This window comes from Spodoptera frugiperda, chromosome 13 (assembly GCF_023101765.2).
Source record: "Spodoptera frugiperda isolate SF20-4 chromosome 13, AGI-APGP_CSIRO_Sfru_2.0, whole genome shotgun sequence".
In the NCBI taxonomy this organism is placed as follows: domain Eukaryota; kingdom Metazoa; phylum Arthropoda; class Insecta; order Lepidoptera; family Noctuidae; genus Spodoptera; species Spodoptera frugiperda.
In genome coordinates this window covers 9,740,785-9,757,306 of record NC_064224.1, presented here as the reverse complement: position 1 = coordinate 9,757,306, position 16,522 = coordinate 9,740,785, and the positions used below count along the sequence as shown (strand labels likewise).

General features: G+C 34.0%; 4 protein-coding genes across 5 annotated transcripts in view; 2 read left to right on the top strand and 2 right to left on the bottom strand.

Moving 5' to 3' along the window:
- The window catches only part of LOC118270582 (ABC transporter G family member 20), a 106,888-nt gene extending 105,617 nt beyond the window's left edge, over window positions 1–1,271 (bottom strand). Inside the window, exon 1 of one of the 2 annotated variants that reach the window (XM_035586213.2) lies at window positions 1,034–1,271. The gene's annotated coding sequence lies outside the window, so the exon portion shown is untranslated. The remainder of the gene's footprint in view (window positions 1–1,033) is intronic. The other variant, XM_035586211.2, reaches the window with a different exon arrangement.
- A 1,476-nt stretch (window positions 1,272–2,747) lies between these two features.
- LOC118270584 (28S ribosomal protein S18c, mitochondrial) lies at window positions 2,748–3,429 on the top strand. The gene is made up of 2 exons (XM_035586216.2): window positions 2,748–2,900; window positions 3,025–3,429. Exons 1-2 carry the CDS (start codon window positions 2,864–2,866, stop codon window positions 3,393–3,395), a joined length of 408 nt encoding a protein of 135 aa, XP_035442109.2. The 5' UTR covers window positions 2,748–2,863; the 3' UTR covers window positions 3,396–3,429.
- Window positions 3,430–3,761: 332 nt separating this feature from the next.
- On the bottom strand, window positions 3,762–5,642 carry LOC118270373 (uncharacterized protein DDB_G0284459). The gene has a single exon (XM_035585944.2). It carries the CDS (start codon window positions 5,432–5,434, stop codon window positions 3,917–3,919), a length of 1,518 nt encoding a protein of 505 aa, XP_035441837.2. The 5' UTR covers window positions 5,435–5,642; the 3' UTR covers window positions 3,762–3,916.
- A 494-nt stretch (window positions 5,643–6,136) lies between these two features.
- LOC118270413 (uncharacterized) lies at window positions 6,137–8,255 on the top strand. Its single transcript, XM_035585994.2, has one exon. It carries the CDS (start codon window positions 6,335–6,337, stop codon window positions 7,181–7,183), a length of 849 nt encoding a protein of 282 aa, XP_035441887.1. The 5' UTR covers window positions 6,137–6,334; the 3' UTR covers window positions 7,184–8,255.
- Window positions 8,256–16,522: the final 8,267 nt, after the last annotated feature.

Genomic DNA, 16,522 nt, shown 5'->3' with positions numbered 1-16,522 from the left:
TTATAAAATCTACACATAAGTCAATTTCCTATAGAATATAACACATTTTTCTAGCTCATTTTATGCAGCTTTTTGTTCGTTAAAACATGTTTTACCTGGACACGGTGAGTATGGTTAACTGACTTAAGTCAATTTTACCTAACCAAGATTATGGGCCTGCGTTGTATTAACTCCAAAATCTTGGACACGAAGGCACCTAGATTATTTTCTATTATTACATTTCATAGTAAACGTTATTCGTAATAACTATTTTGATTTTCAATGAAAAAGCTCCAGTAATTAATTAGTTATGAATTTTTTTGCAAAATTTGAAACTTCAAATCGCTCTACTGAACAATTCATATAATGGCGGTTAATACATTTTGCCTTTCCAGCGTCGATTAAATGACTCTGAGTACGGCGGTTAATTTTTAAACTTCGACAATGGGTTAACGATAACTCTGCTCCATCCAACTACGGCTCTTTCCAAATTTCTCTTTGCATTTACCATTTAGAATACTAATAGCGACCTACAGTAACCGCAGTTCAAAATTGCTGCGGATTTCCGAGCACGTAGCACCTGTGCCTACGTAGAAATTAAAAGTAATATTAACTGCCAAAGATTCAATTACTCAATGAACATTTGAATGCCTAGATCCGGAACAACATGCACACCATAAACAACTTATTGAGTTTATACACACAGACAGGCACGCCGTCCACAGCTGGGTCACTTTCTCTCGCAACCTTGATTCCTTACTCCGAGTACGTTAACACTAGCTACGTAAAATGATGACAAATTTAACAATATACTGTTAAACTTTTACTTTTTCCTGATTTAAAAGAAAGTGCTAAACACAAGTATGCAAGTGCAGAGATTTTCCTTCGTATTTCATAACGTAACACATTACCGATTATATAAATAATGATTTATTGCTTGCGGAAACTTGCACCAGCATTAATTAGCCCAAAATCATGTCTTTCAAGTCAAACTTAAATATTACAATATTCGTTTGTAATCTTAACTTAGATTTTTGTCCAAAAGTTTACTTACCAAACAATCCGAAGGGAAGTAAAAATAAGAAAATAAAGTGTCACAGATAATCACAAAAGTCACTGTCACAAAATTTTGGCGCGAAACCGCGCGTACACACAAGCACTTTCTTTTCCAATACGAATGTAATTTTGAAAAAATAAAACGGAACACAATAACAATTTCTACACGCGTTGGTACTACGGTCGCCACGTACGTTACGGACTGTGGCGTCGCCGGTTGTGGTAAGACGATTTCTTGTTTACACATCAAACCGAGAAACTCGAACTAACCGATCGTAGGGAAAAGTTATTGATGGAAATGTGTTTCCGCATTTTGACGGTGTCGTTTCAATATGGCTGCGTAATAACGTTAACAAACCATATTAGCGCAGTGCTGTGTCGCAATAGTTGTCTTGTCCGTTTTCGCAATTATACCGTGCGGGTATGCAAACATTTACTGGCTGTCTGGCTATAAGTAATCCTGAGAGAAATAATTTCTCAAATACTAAATCATAGTCATCATTACATAGCGATGTATAATATAAATAATTGACCTACATAATTATTTATTACCTACTATCTAATAAAGAAGTGGGTAGGTAGATATGTAGGTAATGTAGCATAAACACAAAGAAAAAATAATAAGTACCTACAATACAAGCCCGACATTATACGTTGTTCATTCATTTATGTAAATTAAATGCCTACTCACATACTTAGCCATTTCCTAAATAGGCATTTTACTATTAAAAATATACCTAACTGTAATAATAGTTACATACCAACCTACATCGATTATTTACTAGTAGTAAAAGTTACTTTAGAAATCAAATTCAATTTATGCACAACCATACTACCTACTGCTTACTCCTTTTGTGGATAAATATGTTACATAAATAACGGTCCTATACTATTCATAAGGATCAAGAATCAACTTGTGATACAAAACTATGAGAAAATTTTTAAAAGATGCTAGATCAAGTAGCCGTAGAAACAATGACGTCAAATTAAACTTTCGCAATTAAAACATGACCTACAAGTCAAAGTAGCGGTAAATTGAATACCCCAAGAATCAAGAATTAGTAACAGGTCCACTGCATCGTCCACAGAGCTTCCGTTCGGCTCACAATGCAATGCGGAATATTATTAGATTATCATACTATGAATATGATTAATCGAACTAGAATTACTTACTTCTCTCTTTTACTCGCTTACTTTATATCGTTTAACTTTGTTGACCTCACTTATATTAGAACATTTTAACCATTTATAGCTAAATAAAACCCAAATCCCCTTAATATCACATTGTCTGTTGCCTGTGGCCATAGTTAATGGCAAACTATTTCCACAAAACTCATAGCATTTCGCTTTAAGATAAACTTGCTTTAATATTTGTTCAGGCGTAGTAATTAGCATTCCTAATATATGTTTGCTATGAGAAGTGCATGTTACTAACTTTTAATCTAATATATTTTACATTTATTACAATATTAATGTATTTATCAACATCCGAGTTTGTGGAATTACCTTTAACTTACATCTTAGCGGTAATTTTGCGTTTAATGCCACATGGCGGAAGGTATATTTAATACTTAAAATAATTCTTAAAGTAACTTGGCATAATGAAATTATTTAAAATCTATTCTGATAGTTATTTAAATAAAATAATATTTTTGACGACTTTAATACATTATCGTGGAACAAGACGTAACTAGGAAGAGAAAAAACAAAACGTTCACGAATCACGAAACAAAACGTCAAATTAATGTCAAACGTCACATTTAAGAGGTTATGTTGATATAAAACATAATTTCGTTTTATTTCCTCCTAAATAACAGAAAATATTAACATGTCGTTGTTAAGAACATTTGTATCGCGATACGTTTGTAAGTTTATTCAGGTTTTAATTCAAAACATACGAGAAACATGAGAACATTTTTTTACGTGATATGTAACAACCTAAAAATACTCAATAAATAGGCTATAATTTATCGTATTTTCTACTTTCAGTACCGAACACATACCGAACGACAGCAAGGTTCTCATCCACGGATACAAAACTATCTTCAAATGATGACGAACCAGTAGCAATGCCAAACCCTTACAAGAAGGAACGTCGTCAATGTATTCTTTGCAAGCTGAATATCAAACCAGACTACAAGAACTATAGACTATTGTCCCAATTCCAGAGTCCATACACTGGTCGCATCTACGGAAGGCATATAACTGGCTTATGCAAAACTAAACAAGAACAGGTCGAAAGTGAGATCAAAAAGGCCCAAAACTGCGCCTATATGCCTTACTATTATAAGGACAAGACCTTCCTAAAGGACCCTAAGCTCTTTGACCCTGAGAACCCCATTAGATCCCATAGATTTTAATTTGTAGTTGTAGTGTGTGTAGTTATGTTGTAAAGTTATTGAAATAAATTTTATTGTGTAAAGAAAATTTGTTTTATTGCATTCATTTTAAGTATGTACATGGTAAAGATTGAATAACTTTTGTTAGTACTTCAGTAAATAATTTTTATGTAACCTTTTTTGTAAATAGTATCAAGTACTAACTACACATTAAGTTTTATTTTACAAAATTATTCATTTATAAAATAAAAATAGAGATTTCATAAGTAAAAACCTAACTAATATTATTAATAAGTCAAAGTGAATATGTATTCAACATAAACACTAAATTGTACAATAAAAAAATCAGCATTCTTTCAAATAAGCCTTTGACTTAATAATGGTTGTAACAACCATTAGAACATAACTTATTGCATAAGGTCATTACAGACACTTAAACTTATTCCAAAAACTGTGTACATATAAGAAAAATACAGTTTTAAATTTTACAATAACAACTTTAATATTAAATTAAATAACTCTTAAAATAACATAACTAATAACTATAAATCCTGAAATTTACCTAAGATAATGCTAGCATCACTCGGTTCATTAAAACAATCATTTTCAGCATCGTAACCGACTAAAGACGGTGGTATTTTCAAAGTCCTTAACATTTCCGCATAGTCCATGTCCTGTTTATCATGAAACTTAGTTTTCATTAGCTCTAAAAGTTCCATCAAAGCATTTTGACATCCTTTTTGCCATTTCTTTATTAAATTTCTTAATTCTGCTGTTTCTGGGTTTATAGATTGGGCTAAAAGGAGCTTTTTCTTTGTCTCTATTCTAGCTTTTAATTCATCAATGTCTTGTTGAGTTATGGAGCCGGTAGATTTAGCTTTTAAAGGTTTGCCAACTTTTTCATACGTTTTTCTGATTATAATAGTTTTTTTGTTGGTATCAAAGTCGTCATCATCATCATCGTAGGAGCTTTGTGAAGAAGGTTTAGGTTGTGGCTTAACCTTTTCTGGTTTAAGTTTTAAGGGTTTATTCGTTTTTAATTTATGTTTAGGAGATTTGGTTTCTTTCTCTTTTACTTTGCTAACATTAACTTTGGTTGATTTGTCTACAAAATCATCATCTTCTGTAATATCAACAACATTCTCTTTTATAGGTTTCTTTTGTTCTTTATTAGCTTTCTCTGGCTTGGTTTTTGATGAATTTAATTCATTTAGAGGTATTTCATCTGAATCAGAATCAAATAATGCTTGGGAGGTAGAGGTATCTTGCTTTTCTTCAATTTTCTTTGTATCCTTATGACTATCTTCGGTTTTCTTAAATATCTTTCTTTGTATGACAACTATACACTCTTTTCTTAAGTCATTCGGACTTCTTTCTTTGATCTTGTATTCTGTATCTTTAGAATCATCACATTTTTCAGTTTCAACAGGAATTTTAATATCATTTGTCTGATCTGTTTCATTGCCACACTCTCCTGATGCTGAATCTAAATTTTTATTGTTTTTAGAAAGAGCTTTTAATCTTGGAGACTGCTTTTTCGATTTTTTCGACTTAGTTCGTACTGGAGTGGAAACTTCTTCAATATTCTCGATATTTTGAACATTTATGTCCTTAGAAGTATCTTCCTTTACGACTATTGCACTGGTTTCATTAGTTTCTTCTAAATTAGCACTTACATCCTCTTGAGAACGGTTTATAGCTGATAATAATGTCTTGGATTTCTTTTTACGAGGCAATTGAACATTTCTAGACGGGGTTTTATCAATTTCGCTAGTTTGCTCCATTAGAGATTCACTTGTGTTGTCAACGTCAGATACTTCGGGAGTTTTTTCAACATTATCGTCTAAAACTAGAGATTTTCGCTTCCTCGTATCATTATTTACTTCTCTTAAAGTCGGAGTGCTTCCAGATAGAGGCGATATAAACGGCGAAGGTCCCTTGTTTCTCCAATTCCGTGAAAGACCAACTCTTCGACATGGAGTTAAAAGAGATTTACTGATCCCGCCAGGAGTTTTCGGAGAGTTAGCGGAATCGGATTTAATAGACGACACATTCTTCATTTTCTTTATTTGATTGATCAATTTATGTGATTTCCATCAACTTCAACCACTATTTTGTTTGTTGTGAAAATATTTTGTCAATCTGTCAAACTGTTCCCGATTCCCGCCACTGAACTGAGTTCATTCATTCGTCACGTTTTCACTCGTTCAATTGATGTGTTGCCATTTAATACTTTTTGTTTACCTATTATTATACCAACCTCAGTTATTCTACCTTAGGAATGTGAATCCTACATTGAGAAATTCCTATTTATATTTCTGGCTTTTTATTCAGTACAAAAACAAAGCATGAAGACTTAAAGGCACAGTTAAGAGACAAGAGAAACAGATTACTAATGTATAAAATTAAAAGTACAAATTAAATTATGAAGAAAAGTTGAGTATAAATAATAATAATAGTATGAAATTGAGAATATCATTTTTGTAAAAAATAAAAAAATGTGGTCAGATTTACATTTATTTTAGAAGAATAGAATAAAAGTTGATGGCAACACGTTGGCAATTTAAAAGATTTAAGTAAATTAAAATGTTTCCGAATTATTGTAATACATTTATTTCTTCGTTAGTTTTATTTATTATAATTGAAATAAGAAATAAATGACTGATAAAATAGCGTACCATTTTAATTCTAATCTTTCTATTCAATTTAAAAGTTTTTCATGGAGTTCATGGACAGCCACTTTCATTTCATTCATTCATTCATGACTAAAATCCATTCGTTCGCTCACCATCTTTCAAAAATATTTCGTGCCGTGGTGATAGCGATACGATTGTTATTTTAATTAAAATCCCCGACTCGAAAACGATAATTTAACGACCTCTATTAAAGTTCTAGGTAAAGTGCTCTTCATTAATATAGCGTATAATTTTTGCGGTTCTTGTGAATAAACACATTACATAATGCCGCTGCTGCGATTGACAACGGGAACTTTCGGCCAGCTACGCACTTTCGCGACGTCACCAGCCCTTGGGAAGAGAGTGAAGACCTTCGCTGTGTACCGCTGGAACCCAGACGAGCCCGACAAGAAGCCGTACACCCAAAATTATGAGGTGGATCTGGATGACTGCGCACCCATGGTGCTGGACGCTCTGCTGAAAATCAAAAATGAAATGGACCCAACGCTGACATTCAGGCGTTCATGTCGCGAGGGTGTATGCGGCTCCTGTGCCATGAACATCGATGGCATCAACACATTGGCGTGCATCAGCCACATCGACACAAACCTGAGCAAGCCGACTAAAATCTACCCATTACCTCACATGTACGTTGTTAAGGATCTCGTCCCAGATCTGACTAATTTCTACCGCCAGTACCAGTCCATCGAGCCGTGGCTGCAGCGCGACAAGGAGGCTGTGAAAGGTAAGGAGACACAGCTGCTGCAGGATGTGAAGGACCGCGAGAAACTCGACGGTCTCTACGAGTGCGTGCTGTGCGCGTGTTGCTCGACCAGTTGTCCGTCTTACTGGTGGAACGGCGACAAGTACCTCGGGCCCGCCGTGCTCATGCAGGCTTACAGGTGGATCATCGACTCCCGCGACGACGCCACTCAGAAGCGTCTGTCCAAGCTGAAAGACACATACTCTGTCTATCGCTGTCACACTATCATGAACTGCACACGAACATGCCCCAAGGGCTTGAACCCTGGCCGTGCTATTGCCCAGATTAAAACCATGCTGTCAGGTATGGTCAAGAAGCAGCCTCCAATCATGGACCCCTCAGGGCTTGAGAAGCAGGTTGCACACAACTAGACATCACACACTAACTGATAAAAGGCTGGAGACTGCATAGTCAGACAGTAGATGTACTTAATAGGTTCAATCAATGACAACCTCAGTTAAGCTACCTTAGAAATGTTACCACACATCTAAAGCAGTAAGTAGGGATAAGATTGATTTTTTGTATCCATAATCTGCAAGAATCTGTAAATAATACGAGAGTATATTGTATCTGTAGAACAATAATATAAAGTAGTTGCAATCACTTAAACGAGCAGCCATAATGTAATGCCAATTTGTTTTTTATATTTTAAGCAGCGGGAACTGCTGTCAAACTTCCTAAACATATTACAAAAAATATTTTTGATGTTTATTGTTGATCAGCTGAGTAGTGTAATTGTTTGATAAAACCTTATAGCATTTTTCGAGTGTTTTTCTTTCAAATAGCTCTTATTGAGATTAAGTAAGGCAGGTCCTAAAATCAGATAAATAAAAATACTAAAACTTGCCAACACTCAAAATTGTTAAAAACTGGCTCTAAACTTATGAAATCTATAAATGTTTTGAATTCTTTTTAGAAGATAACTATTATTCAAGGTTAATGACGAAAACATTAGCATGTTTTTGTCTCACCTCAAATGTTTTTTGCAAACTGTGTAATATGCACAAAAACTACTATCATTTATATTATTTGAGTAGTGTTTTACCTTATTGCTTTGACTGCCATTTTTATTGAATAAAATGGCAAGCTAAAAGGATTTAAAATTATTTGCAACTTCCATTAAAAACTTATTTCCATTTTTTTATCTTTTTCAAATAACTACTTAAACTTCTTCATTTTGCAATCTTAGTGGTCAAAAGGTCAACGTGTTTGACTTATAAACTCTAGTACAAAATGGACATTTGCAATAAATCTGATAATTATTTTATTGATATTAAAATTGTGAAATTATTCAAAGTATTATAGTAGAAAGTATTTTATAGAACGGATGCAACTTCATTTTATTAAATTATTGAGCATCGCATGTTGTATTTATTATTCATTTCATGTGTTGTGGACGCATTGAACTGTATTAAAGTTGTTAATAAATAATCATGTAAGTAAGCTATTGTATTTTTATTTAAATTGATGGTGAATGACGGACAATACAATAGACATTTTCTTAGTAGTTAGCTGGAAAATGCAGTTATTACTGTTATGAATGCAATATAATGTTTTGTTCATTTGGAAATCCCACCCAAAACATAAATGTGAAAGGATGCCAAGTTCGATAATATTGAAATGCTTCGCCTATAAAAGAAGTGAGATCTAAATAAGTACCAAGTTCCATACACAGACCTCATTAAAAATGATATAACAAGTTGGCAAGTTTTCACACACTTTGTTATAAACCTACTAAACGCAATGAGTCAAGTATATAATTTTCTATTAAAACTTGCCAAGTTATATCATTTTTAACTGAGGTCTGTGTATGGAACTTGGTACTTATTTAGATCTCACTTCTTTTATAGGCGAAGCATTTCAATATTATCGAACTTGGCATCCTTTCACATTTATGTTTTGGGTGGGATTTCATTTATTTTTGTAAGGTTTATTTTCTTTTTTTCTTATTTTACTTTACTTTGACTAAATACAAACCTTCGTAACGAATTTTAGGTCGGTACGACCATTGGAAGATATAGATATTTTTTTTGTTTTAGTTCCTTAGGGGTATGAATTTACACCTTCATTATTTTTAAAACCGACTCACACTTGGCCATTTTCAGATTTTTTCCTTTACCTTGACCTAAAGACCTACCTCCATGCCAAATTTCAAGTCAATACGACTATTGGAAGTGGTCTAGGTTTTTGATGAGTGAGTGAGTCAGTCAGTGAGTGTATAGTAAAAATAGCGATTTTCTGACGTCAATATCTCAAGATCTACAATAGGTACATTAATGAAATTTTGTATTTTAGATAAGTAAATAGATCTCGACAGATACTAGAAATTTCATATGCGTAGATAAAATAGATTTTGAGTTATAGGTGGGTCGAACTTGGCCCGAAATGGTTCGTGTAATATAACCCACGGCCGGTGTGTCGGTTTTTTTGCTCGAACTTGGCGGACACACTGCCGTGTGTCTAGATAAATTGCCCACTTACAATGCAGTTACTAATGGACTATAAACATTGTTTCATACTCGTAATGAGTAACTAATCTGAATAGAAATTGTGACACAGGTGTTTTGTGACCATATCTTGTAATACATAACGTATATATTTCAATAAAAAACGCGCTAATAGACTACAAATCACGAGTCATCTTTATAATAATCCAAATACATGTTACCTGGAACATCATGGCATCTAAAAAGAGACAAATAATTATTTATATTATCTATCACAGCAGATAATAGCCCTGCTATACATCATTGTGCATTATAAATAATACATAGTAATACGGCGATCGATGCCGAGTCTGATAACATTGCGTGTTCATGGATGAAAGTAAACAGCTCTGCATTTATTTTTCATTGCATCATTCCTATTTGGGAACACTATAATTTTACTGGATACAGACTAAATTGTATGAGGTCGTAAGTGGGTTACTAATACGACTACCTATCTACTTAAAAATGTTGCACGTTAAGTTAAATTGTTGACCAGGCAGGCCAGCCCTGACCTCTTAAGATTTCGTTGTAAAGCAAGCAAAACTTGGAAAGCTACCAAGTTTTCAAATGGGTCAACCACCTTAATACCTGTACATAGGTACTTAATTCATTGTTATCAAGTAAGCGAAGCCTTTTCAATTTATGCCATGGATACAATGCATACAATGCCTGTTCTTAAAACTATATTTCTAAATCTAACTGTTCAGGCTAATCTCGTACTCAGGACTTCAGACAGAACCAGGAAACGATGACAATGAAAATGTCGCGAGTTAAAAAGACATTAAAATATCCTGTAGGGGTAAAAATAGCCAGTTTTGTCCTGTACGAGGAAGAGAGGGACCATTACATCATCCTCATCAAGTGTCGTGATGTCGTGCAAAAACTAATTGGCTGAGTACGTTACTAAATTGCTTGACATTTAGCCTGACACCTATCGTGATGATGCCATACTAGAATAGATACCTACCTTCTCCACAAAAATGGCTATTATCACGGAATAGAAAAAGCTTTTGTTCCGTGGCCAATATATCAAATATATGTAGTCATCACCTATATTTATTCCCTGAAAATGACATAATGAGAGGGAGAGGGACACTCATGGGAGTGTCCTTCTTTTATGCTCAAACCACGGAACGCATTTGGATTAACCGCATGAGACAAATTGTAGTCTAGTCTAGACTAGCGTTTAGACTATTTTAAACCGGATTACCGGAAAATTGTCGACAAAGGCAAAGCGTTCATCTTTAATGAAGCAAGGTGATTCGCTATCATCCGAGTCTGTTTTACAAGGTCGGCGATTATAGCATCGTGTTCTAGTCTAGGTAGCGACTTTATATTACCTATAGCTATCTCCCTACTGATACACATTTACATAATGCAGGTACCTATCGTGGCAATACAGCAAGTTTAATTATATTTGACGAGGAACTCGACTAGTTTCAAGCCATGCTAAAGGCAGATTCATAAGCAACATTCCGCGACACACGACGCGGCGACTGTCGCGCTGGTACAATAAGCAATAACACAGCCAGTGTAGAGATAGGTAGTGCTATAATAAAAACATGAAGAAACAATGGGCCATTCGTGTCGTTCAATTCTTCAAGTGCTTTGTTGATAAACAGGATGCCCTCCTACCTCCCATAGGTAAAATACGTAGGTAGTTTGAGTAAAAGAGCTGGTGGATTACACAAGTATTATACCAGTTGTGTCAATAGAAAAATGGATAATGTGTTTAGGTATATATTCATAGAATCACACCTAAGTAGGTACCTATATTTTATATGTTTATCAAACAGTCTGGTTCTGAACTTATGACTGGTTCTCAAACTTGATACCTACATACATAATATTATGTACCTACATTGAAATTAATTTAAAAACTTCAGTTTCAACTTGCATTGCTATGGCAACAGCGTTGTATCTTTATCAGTGCGTGCTAATTATTGCATGTCATTTGTTTTACATTTTAAAACTCCAAGATAATGCAAGCACATATTATTACGTATGTGAGGTATCCATCTTAACCTATACAACTAGATACCTACCTAAGTTACTGAAGCCCCATACCACATAACAAGTTCGAACCTAATTACCTAGGTATCAAGACTTAAATGCTAGGCACAAGCTTGAAATTTGCAGGTCTCGCCTTACCTTATTAGAATCTTCTTAGTACTTACACTTAGGTACCTTACCTAGTAACTACACATGCATGATGCATCAATACCGTTACTGGAAAGCCCGAGGATCATTACCCACTTGTAGCAGTTGTGGCCCGTTGTGTAATCCTGTTTGTCTATCTAAGTGTCTAGCCGTGCAATGAACCTAGGAGAATCGTACTACATAGGTAGGTGTAGTTACACAATTGCTAGACACTTTTGAGACTTAGGTATGACAAGGACGAAGTATGGGAGAGCCATTGCGTTCTACACTGCTAGGCCGACTCGGCAATCATACCACGGCCTCACAGAATACCGACGTGAAACTACGCTTGCGTTGTGTGAGTGTGTGAGGTTACCAGAGGCCCAATTAGCCCCCTTCCCAATCCCCGATTCCCCAACAACCCTTACATTCTTAACCCCCAAAAGGCCGGCAACGCACTTGTAACGCCTCTGGTGTTTCGGGTATCCATGGGCGGTGGCGATTGCTTACCATCAAGTGATCCGTCTACTCGTTTACATTATGGCTTACACCATAAAAAATAGATTATTCGAGACCCTCAAATTGACAAAAAAGTTAACGATAAAAAGTATTACGTAGGTGTCTCAATCAAGTTTTAATCAAATCTCCACGCAGTCGTTTAATAATAGAACCATGTTACTATGTTACATTATTCCAACTACAATATCAGGTTGCCTCATCAGTGCACTTTATTAACAACCATAGCACTTGGTAATAAAGTATACAATTATCTGTAACTATTAACAATGTCCGATTGCATAATTTAATTCAAATGCGTGATGGCAATAACCTAATGACAATGTAAATGACACAGATATATAGAGGGCGGTAGTGTAGCGTGTCTTGGCCGGTAGTATATTTAGAGTAAGGTAGGTCATGTAGAAATGTACCCAGAATTTGGGCCAGGTGTTCAGAATAGGCCAGGAAAGTGCTTGAGTGGAGTCCACGGACCTGAAGACAAAGCGTGGGAAGGCCTCCCACTAGGCTAAGTGAACGGACAAGTGACGAAACGCTGGAGTCCGATGAATGCAGGTGGTGAATTATCGTTCGACGTGGAGGACTAAAGGCGGCTGTTGACGATGATGTTCAGATGGTAAGCAGTAAGAGTTGTAGGTAGGATGCAGTGGTATCATTTTACAAAAAATGGAAAGAGTGCGGAAACGGAAATAACATCTTCTTACCTTCCTCCTTTCTTAAATTAAAAATAGGGTGGGCACTGGGCAAGCATAGTAATGTGGTAACAGAAAATTCTAGACAATTATAAAGAATCTGTCCTTTGTTTTGATAGCAAATAAGATTAGAGGTGTTGTGATGTAGGTATGGATCTTCAGCAAAGTGGCAATTTTCGTCATAAGATAAAATTGTGGGTTATGTTCCATTGCAGTGCATTGAACTAATTCAGATAAGGGAGGCTCGGTACCTACTCGATATGTATTATCAAAATATCAAGATTGCCAATGTCAAAATCAAAACATTTTAATACAAAGATTATTCTCAGGTCCTTTTGTAAGTCATAACTTTGTTTGTTCTCACGTAGAACACAGCTTTAGCTCAGAAGACAAGTTTTAGGCAAATTTTAAAAGCCTTATTACCTAACCACTGTTTTTAACTTAAGACGTAATCGTAAGTAAATAATTATTTATCCTAATTTAACCGTTTTATAAACGATTCTTCCTACTGAACTTTCAACTTTATTATAAGTACCTAGTCCATGTTTGCAACAGTTGCAACCAAGACTCATCAAGTAAAATGTGCTCAGTCATTTACACGACAAAGTAAAATGCAAAATATTACGTTGCATTACTACTGCAAGAAATAAATAATCGCCCGTGGAATATGCTAACCAGCCATTGTGTTGGTAAATAGCAATTTTCCACGCTTCGTGCCCGTTTGTAGCTATCTTAAATCTATGTAGGTAATAGTAAGATAAGAAAATAAAAATGGAACCATTAGTTTACTAGGCAGCTAATTAATTATTCTCTTTTCATCGGATATTGTTTACGAGCTGATGAAATAATAGTTTTATGGTGGCGTGAGAATTTCTTTTTTCAATGCAATTTGTGTAGAAAATAAACGAATGTTGAGCTTCTTAATTATGTGTGCAGTGCTAACTGTGCCACGTGTGGTCAACAGTGCATGAAACCTATTGTTTATTTCTTTTTTTACCATTGTATTTTGTAATAATCTAATAGAGATCTACCTGCCTAGTTAGATAGTTACCTATACTTACATTAAAATTATTATGTTCATATATTTGATAGGTACCTATAGAATTGGTCTATCTAAGTAACTGACGTCTATGTCACTCTACGTAATAATATGCATAAATCCAACTGACTAGCACGAGGCTACTTTTGGTAACGTTCCAAATCGAAAGTAAAAATACACCACCTGCGTTATTAATCATTAAGATTATCAAGATTCTTTAATATGTAAATTACACAATACACAAAATTAAATACATCTTACATAACAAAAACTGCAACTTTTGAAAGCCATTTTCAAAAATGGCGTCATGACAGTTCGCAAAAAAACCCGCGAAAAAGTTACTCCCGTAAGGTAATAAAACTCGATGTCAATACACTGCGAGGCAATGACCGAGACATCAGTTTACATTAGGTAACCTTCCATGACCTGCGCTACATAGGAACGCGTACCCAATTGAATCGAGTCCCTTTACGTCACGTGGTCCCAGACGGAACCGACTTATGAATGAATGAAGTCATTGTATTATGATTGGCATTCAAATATGTATAAGTGTAAAATGTATACATATTCATTCGCTTGAAAGATACCTATTCACAAAGTTTATAAACAATAGGTAGGTAATTGTGATTCCTTTATCCTAAAACGTTAGCATAGATGTTTAGATGCACATGCATGCGAATGCATGGCATGACTATGCAAGTCCTATGTATTTCCGGGTCACAGTCACGTTAATTAATTACCTTGAAAAATATAGACCAGCTTAAGCTTATCACTAGCTGGTAATAATGACCTAAGGTTATGACATTCAACGATAAGAGATCATAAAATGTCTACAGGGAATATTACTAAAGATTGCGCAATCAGAATTAATTTTGAGTGTCATATTATGTTACTGATTTTTATTTTTGGCACCTATCTTAAAGTTTATTACATGTATAACTAATGCCAGTACTTATAAATTGTATGGAAGGAAAAATGAAACATTAAAGTTTTAGACTGGGAATAAATTATATTTTATTATAATTATAACAACAAATCATAAAGTTGCGACAAACAATCGCCGCAAATATCTTACCACACAGAGCATCGAACTTATTTCACTTCAAAACTTAAATTAAATTTACACAAAGAAGGTTCTAATAACAAAAATTCGAACTCATAATATTTACATAACATTTATTATCTATGCAAACAAATGGGCGGGAAATGAGTGTCCGCCATTTTCTGTATAATTAAAATGGGAAAAGACGGAAGAATATGAATAAATAACTTTAACTGTGAAATATATTTGTCTAGATAGATTGGGTTACTGTATTACATGAGTATGCGTTTAAAATATATGCAAAAATTGTGAATAACTATGTAAGTAGCTGAACTGCGCCACAGAGTAGAGAATAACCAGAGGCTCAAGTAAGTGAAAAGTTTTCATTTTTTATCTTATCAAATATATTTTGTTTTATCATTGTTTCTAGGAATGTATGCTGACTATTATCTACTCTGTACTGTATAAACTATTTCAACAAGTGATATATGTTTGTACTGATGTATTTACAAAGCTTTTTTTCTTTAAAACGTCATGTACACGATACTACAAAAGAAGGATTTAAAATTCTACATTACTCTATATATTTTCCTCTATATTGTTTTTATTGCATCATTATCGTAATTTATATTATAGCCAGTTTCGTATTTTACAATACTTCTACTAAGCTAGCAATAATATAAAGTATTAATGAAATTATTAATTCTTATAACATATTAAAATAATTATTCTAAATCCCCATTTTCTTTGCAACATCAGTCATTTAGTTTCCTTACTTCTGCAGTAAATTGCACATTTCGTAATCATTTCTCTATTAAAACTTTATAATAATACAATAGGATATATATTAAATATACTATATACTTTACTATTTAAATAAATATTAATAAAAAATCTTCAAACATTCTAGATTTTATCACACATAAGTATCAACAATTCATTTATAAAGAAAACATGCTTTAAGGATCGGAAGGATAGCCTAAGCCTTCTAGGAACCAACTTAACCTTAAATCGTATTTGTTTGAGGTTTCATCACATTATGAATATTAGGTTTTCATGGCAGGTATGTTTAACTACAGTAATCACTAATTACTATTATTCTTCTAAACTTCTGAAAATCTATCAATTCTAAGTTGGTTTTGTTTAGTTACGGCGTTCCTCCCATCCTTTCACAAATCAACAGAAAAATATAACAAAGAACCACTGAAAAGTGAAACAAATGAAGTACTCATACAACTTATATTCCTTACCACTATTGTCACAACGATAAATTATCACGGGGATGAGTAATATTTTATAGGTTTGAGTACTCCATTCGTCCATTACTCCATGTACAGCTTAATACAACAAGTTTCAACTATCTGACACATTAGACAACAGTTAGTAATTTGTCAACAAGTTCAAAATGTGCCACAATTTGAGAATGCTCTAGTGCATTATAAATTAATTTTGTAAACTATACATTATTTTACAAATTACAATTTTTATTATTACAAGTAAATATTTTTTTTCTGGCGGAATCAACATAATTAGGAAATAGAAAGGATGATAAAGTATAGAGAAAGGCTCGACTTTTTAAAGTTAACTTATGTAAATCTGCTTAAACTACGAAATGATGAAAGTACAGAAGAAATGATTGACATACTAACATTTTACTACGGAAAATAAGATCACAATCAAAAGAGAGCCAGCCCTGAGACGAAAGATTTCAAAGACACAACATCTAAGCATCTCCATACAATACAATGCAATAGCCAAGAAAAATTCTAAGTCATAAAATAACGAATCAATCA